Below are 12,131 nucleotides of genomic sequence, written 5' to 3' on the forward strand. Positions count from 1 at the left end.
AGAGAAGTAGAGGGAGATTGGAGGGAAGTGGATGGAGACAGGAGAGAAGTGGAGGGAGGGAGGGAGGAGGGTAAGTGGAGGGGGAGAGGGGAAGTGTAAGGGTAGGGGGGAAGTGGAGGGGGAGCGGGGAAGTGGAGGGGGAGAGGGGAAATGTAAGGGTAGGGGGGAAGTGGAGGCGGAGAGGGGAAGTGGAGGGGGAGAGGGGAAGTGGAGGAGGAGAGGGGAAGTGGAGGAGGAGAGGGGAAGTGGACGAGGAGAGGGGAAGTGGAGGGGGAGAGGGGAAGTGGAAGGGGGAGAGGGGAAGTGGAAGGGGGAGAGGGGAAGTGGAGGGGGAGAGGGGAAGTGGAGGGGGAGAGGGGAGGTGGAGGGGGAGAGGGGAAGTGGAGGTGGAGAGTGGAAGTGGAGGGGGAGAGGGGAAGTGGAAGGGGAGAGGGGAAGTGGAGGGGGAGAGGGGAAGTGGAGGGGGAGAGTGGAAGTGGAGGGGGAGAGTGGGAAGTGGAGGAGGAGAGGGGAAGTGGAGGGGAGAGTGGAAGTGGAGGGGGAGAGGGGAAGTGGAGGGGGAGAGGGGAAGTGGAGGGGGAGGGGGGAAGTGGAGAGGGAGAGTGGGAAGTGGAGGGGAGAGGGGGAGAGGGGAAGTGGAGAGGGAGAGTGGGAAGTGGAGGGGGAGAGGGGAAGTGGAGGGGAGAGGGGAAGTGGAGAGGGACAGTGGGAAGTGGAGGGGGAGAGGGGGAAGTGGAGAGGGAGAGGGGAAGTGGAGAGGGAGAGGGGAAGTGGAGGGGAGAGGGGGAAGTGGAGGGGGAGAGGGGGAAGTGGAGAGGGAGAGTGGGGAGTGGAGGGGGAGAGGGGGAAGTGGAGGGGGAGAGGGGAAGTGGAGGGGAGAGGGGGAAGTGGGGGGGAGAGGGGAAGTGGAGGGGAGAGGGGAAGTGGAGAGGGCGAGTGGGAAGTGGAGGGGGAGAGGGGAAGTGGAGGGGGAGAGTGGGAAGTGGAATGGGAGAGGGGGAAGTGGAGGGGGAGAGGGGAAGTGGAGGGGAGAGGGGAAGTGGAGGGGAGAGGGGGAAGTTCAGTGGGAGAGGGGGAAGTGGAGGGGGAGAGGGGAAGTGGAGGGGAGAGGGGGAAGTGGAGAGGGAGAGGGGGAAGTGGAGTGGGAGAGGGGGAAGTGGAGTGGGAGAGGGGAAAGTGGAGGGGGAGAGGGGAAGTGGAGGGGAGAGGGGGAAGTGGAGAGGGAGAGTGGGAAGTGGAGGGGGAGAGTGGGAAGTGGAGGGGGAGAGGGGAAGTGGAGGGGGAGAGGGGAAGTGGAGGGGGAGAGGGGGAAGTGGAGGGGGAGAGGGGGAAGTGGAGGGGGAGAGGGGGAGGTGGAGGGGGAGAGGGGGAAGTGGAGGGGGAGAGATGAAGTGGAGGGGAGAGGGGAAGTGGAGGGGAGAGGGGGAAGTGGAGAGGGAGAGGGGGAAGTGGAGGAAGAGAGGGGAAGTGGAGGGGGAGAGGGGAAGTGGAGGGGGAGAGGGGGAAGTGGAGGGGGAGAGGGAGAAGTGGAGGGGGAGAGGGGAAGTGGAGTGGGAGAGTGGGAAGTGGAGGGGGAGAGGGGGAAGTGGAGGGGGAGAGGGGAAGTGGAGGGGGAGAGGGGAAGTGGAGGGGAGAGGGGGAAGTGGAGAGGGAGAGGGGGAAGTGGAGGGGGAGAGGGGGAAGTGGAGGGGGAGAGGGGAAGTGGAGGGGAGATGGGGAAGTGGAGAGGGAGAGTGGGAAGTGGAGGGGGAGAGGGGAAGTGAAGGGGAGAGGGGAAGTGGAGGGGAGAGGGGGAAGTGGAGAGGGAGAGTGGGAAGTGGAGGGGGAGAGGGGAAGTGGAGGGGGGAGGGGGGGAAGTGGAGGGGGAGAGGGGAAGTGGAGGGGGAGAGGGGAAGTGGAGGGGGAGGGGGAAGTGGAGGGGGAGAGGGGAAGTGGAGGGGAGAGGGGGAAGTGGAGAGGGAGAGTGGGAAGTGGAGGGGGAGAGGGGGAAGTGGAGGGGGAGAGGGGAAGTGGAGAGGGAAAGTGGAGGGGGAGTGGGGAAGTGGAGGGGGAGAGTGGAAGTGGAGGGGGAGAGGGGAAGTGGAGAGGGAGAGTGGGAAGTGGAGGGGGAAAGTGGAGGGGGAGAGGGAGAAGTGGAGGGGGAGAGGGGAAGTGGAGAGGGAAAGTGGAGGGGGAGAGGGGAAGTGGAGGGGGAGAGGGGAAGTGGAGGGGGAGAGGGGAAGTGGAGAGGGAGAGTGGGAAGTGGAGGGGAGAGGGGAAGTGGAGGGGGAGAGTGAAAGTGGAGAAGGAGAGTGGGAAGTGGAGGGGGGAAGTGGAGGGGGAGAGGGGAAGTGGAGGGGGAGAGGGAAAGTGGAGGGGGAGAGGGGAAGTGGAGAGGGAGAGTGGGAAGTGGAGGGGGAGAGGGGAAGTGGAGAGGGAGAGTGGGAAGTGGAGAGGGAAAGTGGAGGGGGAGAGGGGGAACTGGAGGGGGGAGAGGGGAAGTGGAGAGGGAAAGTGGAGGGGGAGAGGGGAAGTGGAGGGGAGAGTGGGAAGTGGAGAGGGAAAGTGGAGGGGGAGAGGGGAAGTGGAGGGGGAGAGGGGAAGTGGAGAGGGGAAGTGGAGAGGGGAAGTGGAGGGGGAGAGGGGAAGTGGAGGGGCAGAGGGGAAGTGTAGAGGGAGAGTGGGAAGTGGAGGGGGAGAGGGGAAGTGGAGAGGGAGAGTGGGAAGTGGAGGGGGAGAGGGGAAGTGGAGAGGGAAAGTGGAGGGGGAGAGGGGAAGTGGAGGGGGAGAGGGGAAGTGGAGGGGAGACTGGGAGGTGGAGGGGGAAAGTGGAGGGGGAGAGGGGAAGTGGAGGGCAGAGTGGGAAGTGGAGGGGGGAGAGTGGGAAGTGGAGAGGGAGAGTGGGAAGTGGAGAGGGAGAGGGGGAGGTGGAGGGGGAGAGGGGAAGTGGAGGGGGAGAGGGGAAGTGGAGGGGGAGAGAGGAAGTGGAGGGGAGAGTGGGAGGTGGAGGGGGAGAGGGGAAGTGGAGGGGGAGAGGGAAGTGGAGGGGAGAGTGGGAGGTGGAGGGGGAGAGGGGAAGTGGAGAGAGAAAGTGGAGGAGGAGAGGGGAAGTGGAGGGGGAGAGGGGAAGTGGAGGGGCAGAGGGGAAGTGTAGAGGGAGAGTGGGAAGTGGAGGGGAGAGGGGAAGTGGAGAGGGAGAGTGGGAAGTGGAGGGGGAGAGGGGAAGTGGAGAGGGAAAGTGGAGGGGAAGAGGGGAAGTGGAGGGGGAGAGGGGAAGTGGAGGGGAGACTGGGAGGTGGAGGGGGAAAGTGGAGGGGGAGAGGGGAAGTGGAGGGCAGAGTGGGAAGTGGAGGGGGAGAGTGGGAAGTGGAGAGGGAGAGTGGGAAGTGGAGAGGAGAGGGGGAGGTGGAGGGGGAGAGGGGAAGTGGAGGGGGAGAGGGGAAGTGGAGGGGGAGAGAGGAAGTGGAGGGGAGAGTGGGAGGTGGAGGGGGAGAGGGGAAGTGGAGGGGGAGAGGGGAAGTGGAGGGGAGAGTGGGAGGTGGAGGGGGAGAGGGGAAGTGGAGAGAGAAAGTGGAGGAGGAGAGGGGAAGTGGAGGGGGGAGGGGAAGTGGAGAGGGAAAGTGGAGGGGGAGAGGGGAAGTGGAGGGGGAGAGGGGAAGTGGAGAGGGAGAGGGGAAGTGGAGAGGGAGAGTGGAAGTGGAGGGGGAGAGGGGAAGTGGAGGGGGAGAGGGGGAAGTGGAGGAGGAGAGGGGAAGTGGAGAGGGGGAGTGGGAAGTGGAGGGGGAGAGGGGAAATGGAGAGGGAAAGTGGAGGGGGAGAGGGGAAGTGGAGGGAGAGTGGGAAGTGGAGAGGGAAGTGGAGGGGGAGAGGGGGAAGTGGAGGGGGAGAGGGGAAGTGGAGAGGGAGAGTGGGAAGTGGAGAGGGAAAGTGGAGGGGGAGAGGGGGAAGTGGAGGGGGAGAGGGGAAGTGGAGAGGGAAGGTGGAGGGGGAGAGGGGAAGTGGAAGCGAGAGTGGGAAGTGGAGAGGGAAAGTGGAGGGGGAGAGGGGAAGTGGAGGGGGAAGTGGAGAGGAAAGTGGGAGGGGAGAGGGGAAGTGGAGGGGGAGAGGGGGAAGTGGAGGAAGAGAGGGGAAGTGGAGGAAAAGAGGGAAGTGGAGGGGGAGAGGGGAGTGGAGGGGGAGAGGGGGAAGTGGAGAGGGAGAGTGGAAGTGGAGGGGAGAGGGGGAAGTGGAGAGGGGGAGTGGGAAGTGGAGGGGGAGAGGGGGAAGTGGAGAGGGAGAGGGGAAGTGGAGGGGGAGAGGGGAAGTGGAGAGAGGAAGTGGAGAGGGAGAGTGGGAAGTGGAGGGGAGAGGGGGAAGTGGAGAGGGAGAGGGGGAAGTGGAGGGGGAGAGGGGGAAATGGAGGGGGAGAGGGGAAGTGGAGAGAGGAAGTGGAGGGGGAATGGGGAAGTGGAGAGGGGAAGTGGAGGGGAGAGGGGAAGTGGAGAGAGGAATTGGAGGGGGAGAGGGAATGTGAAGGGAGAGACGGGAAGTGAGAGGGGATGTGGAGGGGGAGAGGGGATGTGGAGGGTGAGAGGGGAAGTGGAGGGTGAGAGGGGAAGTGGAGGGGGAGAGGGGAGGTGGAGGGGGAAGTGGAGAGGGGATGTGGAGAGGGGATGTGAAGGGAGAGAGGGGAAGTGGAGGAGGAGACGGGAAGTGGAGGGGGAGAGGGGAGGTGGAGGGGAAGTGGAGGGGGAGAGGGGAAGTGGAGGGGGAGAGGGGGAAGTGGAGGGGAGAGGGGGAAGTGGAGGAAGAGAGGGGAAGTGGAGGGGGAGAGGGGAAGTGGAGGGGGTGAGGTGGAAGTGGAGGGGGAGAGGTGGAAGTGGAGGGGGAGAGTGGGAAGTGGAGGGGGAGAGTGGGAAGTGGAGGGGGAGAGGGGGAAGTGGAGGGGAGAGGGGGAAGTGGAGGAAGAGAGGGGAAGTGGAGGGGGAGAGGGGAAGTGGAAGGGGAGAGGTGGAAGTGGAGGGGGAGAGTGGGAAGTGGAGGGGGAGAGGTGGAAGTGGAGGGGGAGAGGGGAAGTGGAGAGGGAGAGTGGGAAGTGGAGGGGGAGAGGGGAAGTGGAGGGGGAGAGGGGGAAGTGGAGGGGGAGAGGGGAAGTGGAGAGGGAGAGTGGGAAGTGGAGAGGGAGAGGGAAGTGGAGAGGGAGAGTGGGAAGTGGAGGGGGAGAGGGGAAGTGGAGGGGGAGAGGGGGAAGTGGAGGAGGAGAGGGGAAGTGGAGAGGGGGAGTGGGAAGTGGAGGGGGAGAGGGGAAGTGGAGAGGGAAAGTGGAGGGGGAGAGGGGAAGTGGAGGGGAGAGTGGGAAGTGGAGAGGGAAAGTGGAGGGGGAGAGGGGAAGTGGAGGGGGAGAGGGGGAAGTGGAGGGTGAGAGGGGAAGTGGAGAGGGAGAGTGGGAAGTGGAGAGGGAAAGTGGAGGGGGAGAGGGGGAAGTGGAGGGGGAGAGGGGAAGTGGAGAGGGAAGGTGGAGGGGAGAGGGGAAGTGGAGGCGAGAGTGGAAGTGGAGAGGGAAAGTGGAGGGGGAAAGGGGAAGTGGAGGGGGAAGTGGAGAGGGAAAGTGGAGGGGGAGAGGGGAAGTGGAGGGGAGAGGGGAAGTGGAGGAAGAGAGGGGAAGTGGAGGAAGAGAGGGGAAGTGGAGGGGGAGAGGGGAAGTGGAGGGGGAGAGGGGGAAGTGGAGGGGAGAGGGTGAAGTGGAGGAAGAGAGGGGAAGTGGAGGGGGAGAGGGGAAGTGGAGAGGGAAAGTGGAGGGGGAGAGGGGAAGTGGAGGGGAGAGTGGAAGTGGAGAGGGAAGTGGAGGGGGAGAGGGGGAAGTGGAGGGGGAGAGGGGAAGTGGAGAGGGAGAGTGGGAAGTGGAGGGGAGAGGTGGAAGTGGAGGGGGAGAGTGGGACGTGGAGGGGGAGAGGGGGAAGTGGAGGGGGAGAGGGGAAGTGGAGGGGGAGAGGGGAAGTGGAGAAGGAGAGTGGGAAGTGGAGGGGGAGAGGGGAAGTGGAGGGGGAGAGGGGGAAGTGGAGGGGAGAGGGGGAAGTGGAGGAAGAGAGGGGAAGTGGAGGGGGAGAGGGGAAGTGGAGGGGGAGAGGTGGAAGTGGAGGGGAGAGTGGGAAGTGGAGGGGGAGAGGTGGAAGTGGAGGGGGAGAGGGGAAGTGGAGGGGAGAGGGGGGAAGTGGAGGAAGAGAGGGGAAGTGGAGAGGGAGAGGGGGAAGTGGAAGGGGAGAGGGGGAAGTGGAGAGGGAGAGGGGGAAGTGGAGAGGGAGAGGGGGAAGTGGAGGGGGAGAGGGGGAAGTGGAGGGGGAGAGGGGAAGTGGAGAGGGAGAGTGGGAAGTGGATGGGGAGAGGGGGCAGTGGAGAGGGAGAGTGGAAGTGGAGGGGAGAGGGGGAAGTGGAGAGGGGGAGTGGGAAGTGGAGGGGGAGAGGGAGAAGTGGAGAGGGAGAGGGGGAAGTGGAGGGGGAGAGGGGAAGTGGAGAGAGGAAGTGGAGAGGGAGAGTGGGAAGTGGAGGGAGAGGGGGAAGTGGAGAGGGAGAGGGGGAAGTGGAGGGGGAGAGGGGGAAATGGAGGGGAGAGGGGAAGTGGAGAGAGGAAGTGGAGGGGGAATGGGGAAGTGGAGAGGGAAGTGGAGGGGAGAGGGGAAGTGGAGAGAGGAATTGGAGGGGGAGAGGGAATGTGAAGGGAGAGACGGGAAGTGAGAGGGGATGTGGAGGGGGAGAGGGGATGTGGAGGGTGAGAGGGGAAGTGGAGGGTGAGAGGGGAAGTGGAGGGGGAGAGGGGAGGTGGAGGGGGAAGTGGAGAGGGGATGTGGAGAGGGGATGTGAAGGGAGAGAGGGGAAGTGGAGGAGGAGACGGGAAGTGGAGGGGGAGAGGGGAGGTGGAGGGGAAGTGGAGGGGGAGAGGGGAAGTGGAGGGGGAGAGGGGGAAGTGGAGGGGAGCGGGGGAAGTGGAGGAAGAGAGGGGAAGTGGAGGGGGAGAGGGGAAGTGGAGGGGGTGAGGTGGAAGTGGAGGGGGAGAGGTGGAAGTGGAGGGGGAGAGTGGGAAGTGGAGGGGGCGAGTGGGAAGTGGAGGGGGAGAGGGGGAAGTGGAGGGGAGAGGGGGAAGTGGAGGAAGAGAGGGGAAGTGGAGGGGAGAGGGGAAGTGGAAGGGGAGAGGTGGAAGTGGAGGGGGAGAGTGGGAAGTGGAGGGGGAGAGGTGGAAGTGGAGGGGGAGAGGGGAAGTGGAGAGGGAGAGTGGGAAGTGGAGGGGGAGAGGGGAAGTGGAGGGGGAGAGGGGCAAGTGGAGGGGGAGAGGGGAAGTGGAGAGGGAGAGTGGGAAGTGGAGAGGGAAAGTGGAGGGGGAGAGGGGGAAGTGGAGGGGGAGAGGGGAAGTGGAGAGGGAAAGTGGAGGGGGAGAGGGGAAGTGGAGGGGAGAGTGGGAAGTGGAGAGGGAAAGTGGAGGGGGAGAGGGGGAAGTGGAGGGGGAGAGGGGAAGTGGAGAGGGAGAGTGGGAAGTGGAGGGGGAGAGGTGGAAGTGGAGGGGGAGAGTGGGACGTGGAGGGGGAGAGGGGGAAGTGGAGGGGGAGAGGGGAAGTGGAGGGGGAGAGGGGAAGTGGAGAAGGAGAGTGGGAAGTGGAGGGGGAGAGGGGGAAGTGGAGAGGGAGAGGGGAAGTGGAGGGGGAGAGGTGGAAGTGGAGGGGGAGGGGGGGAGTGGAGGTAGAGAGGGGAAGTGGAGGGGGAGAGGGGAAGTGGAGGGGGAGAGGTGGAAGTGGAGGGGGAGAGTGGGAAGTGGAGGGGGAGAGGTGGAAGTGGAGGGGGAGAGGGGGAAGTGCAGGGGAGAGTGGAAGTGGAGGGGGAGAGTGGGAAGTGGAGGGGGAGAGGTGGAAGTGGAGGGGGAGAGGTGGAAGTGGTGGGGAGAGGGGGAAGTGGAGGGGAGAGGGGGAAGTAGAGGAAGAGAGGGGAAGTGGAGGGGGAGAGGGGAAGTGGAGGGGGAGAGGTGGAAGTGGAGGGGGAGAGTGGGAAGTGGAGGGGGAGAGGTGGAAGTGGAGGGGGAGAGGGGAAGTGGAGGGGGAGAGGGGGAAGTGGAGAGGGAGAGGGGGAAGTGGAGAGGGAGAGGGGGAAGTGGAAGGGGAGAGGGGGAAGTGGAGAGGGAGAGGGGAAGTGGAGGGGGAGAGGGGAAGTGGAGAGGGAAAGAGGAAAGTGGGAAGTGGAGGGGGTGAGGGGGAAGTGGAGAGGGAGAGTGGGAAGTGGAGGGGGAGAGGTGGAAGTGGAGGGGGAGAGGGGGAAGTGGAGGAAGAGAGGGGAAGTGGAGGGGGAGAGGGGAAGTGGAGGCGGAGAGGTGGAAGTGGAGGGGGAGAGTGGGAAGTGGAGGGGGAGAGGTGGAATTGGAGGGGGAGAGGGGGAAGTGCAGGGGAGAGGGGGAAGTGGAGGAAGAGAGGGGAAGTGGAGGGGGAGAGGGGAAGTGGAGGGGGAGAGGTGGAAGTGGAGGGGGAGAGTGGGAAGTGGAGGGGGAGAGGTGGAGGTGGAGGGGGAGAGGTGGAAGTGGAGAGGGAGAGGGGAAGTGGAGGGGGAGAGGGGAAGTGGAGGGGGAGAGGGGGAAGTGGAGGGGAGAGGGGGAAGTGGAGGAAGAGAGGGGAAGTGGAGGGGAGAGGGGAAGTGGAGAGGGAGAGGGGGAAGTGGAGGGGAGAGGGGGAAGTGGAGGAAGAGAGGGGAAGTGGAGGGGAGAGGGGAAGTGGAGGGGGAGAGGTGGAAGTGGAGGGGGAGAGGGGAAGTGGAGGGGGAGAGGTGGAAGTGGAGGGGGAGAGTGGGAAGTGGAGGGGGAGAGGTGGAAGTGGAGGGGGAGAGCGGAAGTGGAGGGGGAGAGGGGGAAGTGGAGGGGAGAGGGGGAAGTGGAGAGGGAGAGGGGGAAGTGGAGAGGGAGAGGGGGAAGTGGAAGGGGAGCGGGGGAAGTGGAGAGGGAGAGGGGGAAGTGGAGAGGGAAAGTGGAGGGGGAGAGGGGGAAGTGGAGGGGGAGAGGGGAAGTGGAGAGGGAGAGTGGGTAGTGGAGGGGGAGAGGGGGAAGTGGAGGGGGAGAGGGGAAGTGGAGGGGGAGAGGGGAAGTGGAGAGGGAGAGTGGGAAGTGGAGGGGGAGAGGGGGAAGTGGAGAGGGAGAGGGGAAGTGGAGGGGGAGAGGTGGAAGTGGAGGGGGAGAGGGGGAAGTGGAGGGGGAGAGGGGAAGTGGAGGCGGAGAGGTGGAAGTGGAGGGGGAGAGGGGAAGTGGAGAGGGAGAGTGGGAAGTGGAGGGGGAGAGGGGGAAGTGGAGAGGGAGAGGGGAAGTGGAGGGGGAGAGGTGGAAGTGGAGAGGGAGAGTGGGAAGTGGATGGGGAGAGGGGGAAGTGGAGAGGGAGAGTGGAAGTGGAGGGGAGAGGGGGATGTGGAGAGGGAGAGTGGGAAGTGGAGGGGGAGAGGGGGAAGTGGAGAGGGAGAGTGGGAAGTGGAGGGGGAGAGGGGGAAGTGAAGAGGGAGAGGGGGAAGTGGAGGGGGAGAGGGGGAAGTGGAGGGGGAGAGGGGAAGTGGAGAGAGGAAGTGGAGGGGGAGAGGGGGAAGTGGAGGGGGAGAGGGGGAAGTGGAGGGGGAGAGGGGAAGTGGAGAGAGGAAGTGGAGGGGGAATGGGGAAGTGGAGAGGGGAAGTGGAGGGGAGAGGGGAAGTGGAGAGAGGAATTGGTGGGGTAGAGGGAATGTGAAGGGAGAGACGGGAAGTGAGAGGGGATGTGGAGGGGGAGAGGGGATGTGGAGGGTGAGATGGGAAGTGGAGGTGGAGACGGGAAGTGGAGGGGGAGAGGGGAGGTGGAGGGGAAGTGGAGGGTGAATGGGGAAGTGATGGGGGAGAGCGAAGTGGAGGGGAGGAGGGAAGTGCAGGGGGAGGGGGGAAGTGGAGGAGGAGGGGGGAAGTGGAGAGGACAGGGGGAAAGGGAGAGGGGAAGTGGAGGGGGAGAGGGGAAGTGGAGAGGGGAAGTGGAGAGGGGAGCTGGAGGGGGAGAGGGGATGTGGAGAGGGGATGTGAAGGGAGAGAGGGGAAGTGGAGGAGGAGACGGGAAGTGGAGGGGGAGAGGGGAGGTGGAGGGGAAAGGGGAAGTGAATGGGGAGAGGGAAGGTGGAGGTGAAGTGGAGGGTGAATGGTGAAGTGATGGGGGAGAGGGAAGTGGAGGGGTGGAGGGAAGTGCAGGGGGAGTGGGGAGGTGGAGGTGAAGTGGAGGGTGAATGGGGAAGTGATGGGGGAGAGGGAAGTGGAGGGGAGGAGGGAAGTGCAGGGGGAGGGGGGAAGTGGAGGGGGACAGGGGGAAAGGGAGAGGGGAAGTGGAGGGGGAAAGGGAGATGTGGCGGGGGAGATGGGAAGTAGAGATTGGAAGTGAAGGGGGAAAGGGGAAGGGTAGGGGGGAATTGGAGAGGGGAAGTGGGGGAGGGTGGAAGTGGAGGGAGGGGGTGGGGAGGTGGGGGTGGGGGGAAGTGGAGGGAGGGGGTGGGGAAGTGGGGGAGGGTGGAAGTGGAGGGAGGGGGTTGGGAAGTGGGGGGAGGGGCGAAGTGGAGGGAGAAGGGATGGTGTGAATCCAATTCTCTTACCCCAGAAGTGAAGATGGCTGGATTTCCACTTTCCAACATCTCCTCAAGCTGTTCATCCGTGGTGGCCTTTCCAGCTGAACGAGGGTGGAGGGAGAGGGAGAGGAGGAGGTTAGAGACAGAGGCACAGATCGATCCCATGCACTCCCTCAATTATACATCTCACACACACACACACTGGGTAATGGTCAAACACACACACACACTGGGTAATGGTCACACACACACACACACACTGGGTAAAGGACAAACACACACACACACACACTGGGTAAAGCTCAAACACACACACACACACACACACTGGGTAAAGGACAAACACACACACACACACACTGGGTAAAGGACAAACACACACACACACACACTGGGTAAAGCTCAAACACACACACACACACACACTGGGTAAAGGACAAACACACACACACACACTGGGTAAAGGACAAACACACACACACACACACTGGGTAAAGGACAAACACACACACACACACACTGGGTAAAGCTCAAACACACACACACACACACTGGGTAAAGGACAAACACACACACACACACACTGGGTAAAGGACAAACACACACACACACACACACTGGGTAAAGGACAAACACACACACACACACACTGGGTAAAGGACAAACACACACACACACACACTGGGTAAAGGACAAACACACACACACACACACTGGGTAAAGGACAAACACACACACTGGGTAAAGGACAAACACACACACACACACACTGGGTAAAGGACAAACACACACACGCACACACTGGGTAAATCTGAAACACACACACACACTGAGTAAAGCTCAATCACACACACACACACTGAGTAAAGCTCAATCACACACACACACACACACACACTGGGTAAAGGACAAACACACACACACACACTGAGTAAAGCTCAATCACACACACACACACACACCGAGTAAAGCTCAATCACACACACACACACACACACACACACACACACACACACACACTGGGTAAAGGACAAACACACACACACACACACTGGGTAAAGCTCAAACACACACACACACACACTGGGTAAAGGACAAACACACACACACACACACACTGGGTAAAGGACAAACACACACACACACACACTGGGTAAAGGACAAACACACACACACACACACTGGGTAAAGCTCAAACACACACACACACACACTGGGTAAAGGACAAACACACACACACACACACTGGGTAAAGGACAAACACACACACACACACACTGGGTAAAGCTCAAACACACACACACACACACTGGGTAAAGGACAAACACACACACACACACACTGGGTAAAGGACAAACACACACACGCACACACTGGGTAAATCTGAAACACACACACACACACTGAGTAAAGCTCAATCACACACACACACACACACACACACACTGAGTAAAGCTCAATCACACACACACACACACACACACTGGGTAAAGGACAAACACACACACACACACTGAGTAAAGCTCAATCACACACACACACACACACACACACACACACACACACACACACACACTGGGTAAAGCTCA

The 12,131-nt window shown here is 62.6% G+C and overlaps 1 protein-coding gene across 1 annotated transcript in view; it reads right to left on the minus strand.

The window, feature by feature from the left end:
• The window catches only part of LOC137385183 (syntaxin-3-like), a 120,106-nt gene that overhangs the window by 23,888 nt on the left and 84,087 nt on the right, over positions 1 to 12,131 (minus strand). Inside the window, exon 7 of the mRNA XM_068060169.1 lies at positions 10,570 to 10,643. Within this exon, the coding sequence (XP_067916270.1) occupies positions 10,570 to 10,643 (74 nt within the window). The remainder of the gene's footprint in view (positions 1 to 10,569; positions 10,644 to 12,131) is intronic.

Source organism: Heterodontus francisci, chromosome 28, assembly GCF_036365525.1.
Source record: "Heterodontus francisci isolate sHetFra1 chromosome 28, sHetFra1.hap1, whole genome shotgun sequence".
In the NCBI taxonomy this organism is placed as follows: domain Eukaryota; kingdom Metazoa; phylum Chordata; class Chondrichthyes; order Heterodontiformes; family Heterodontidae; genus Heterodontus; species Heterodontus francisci.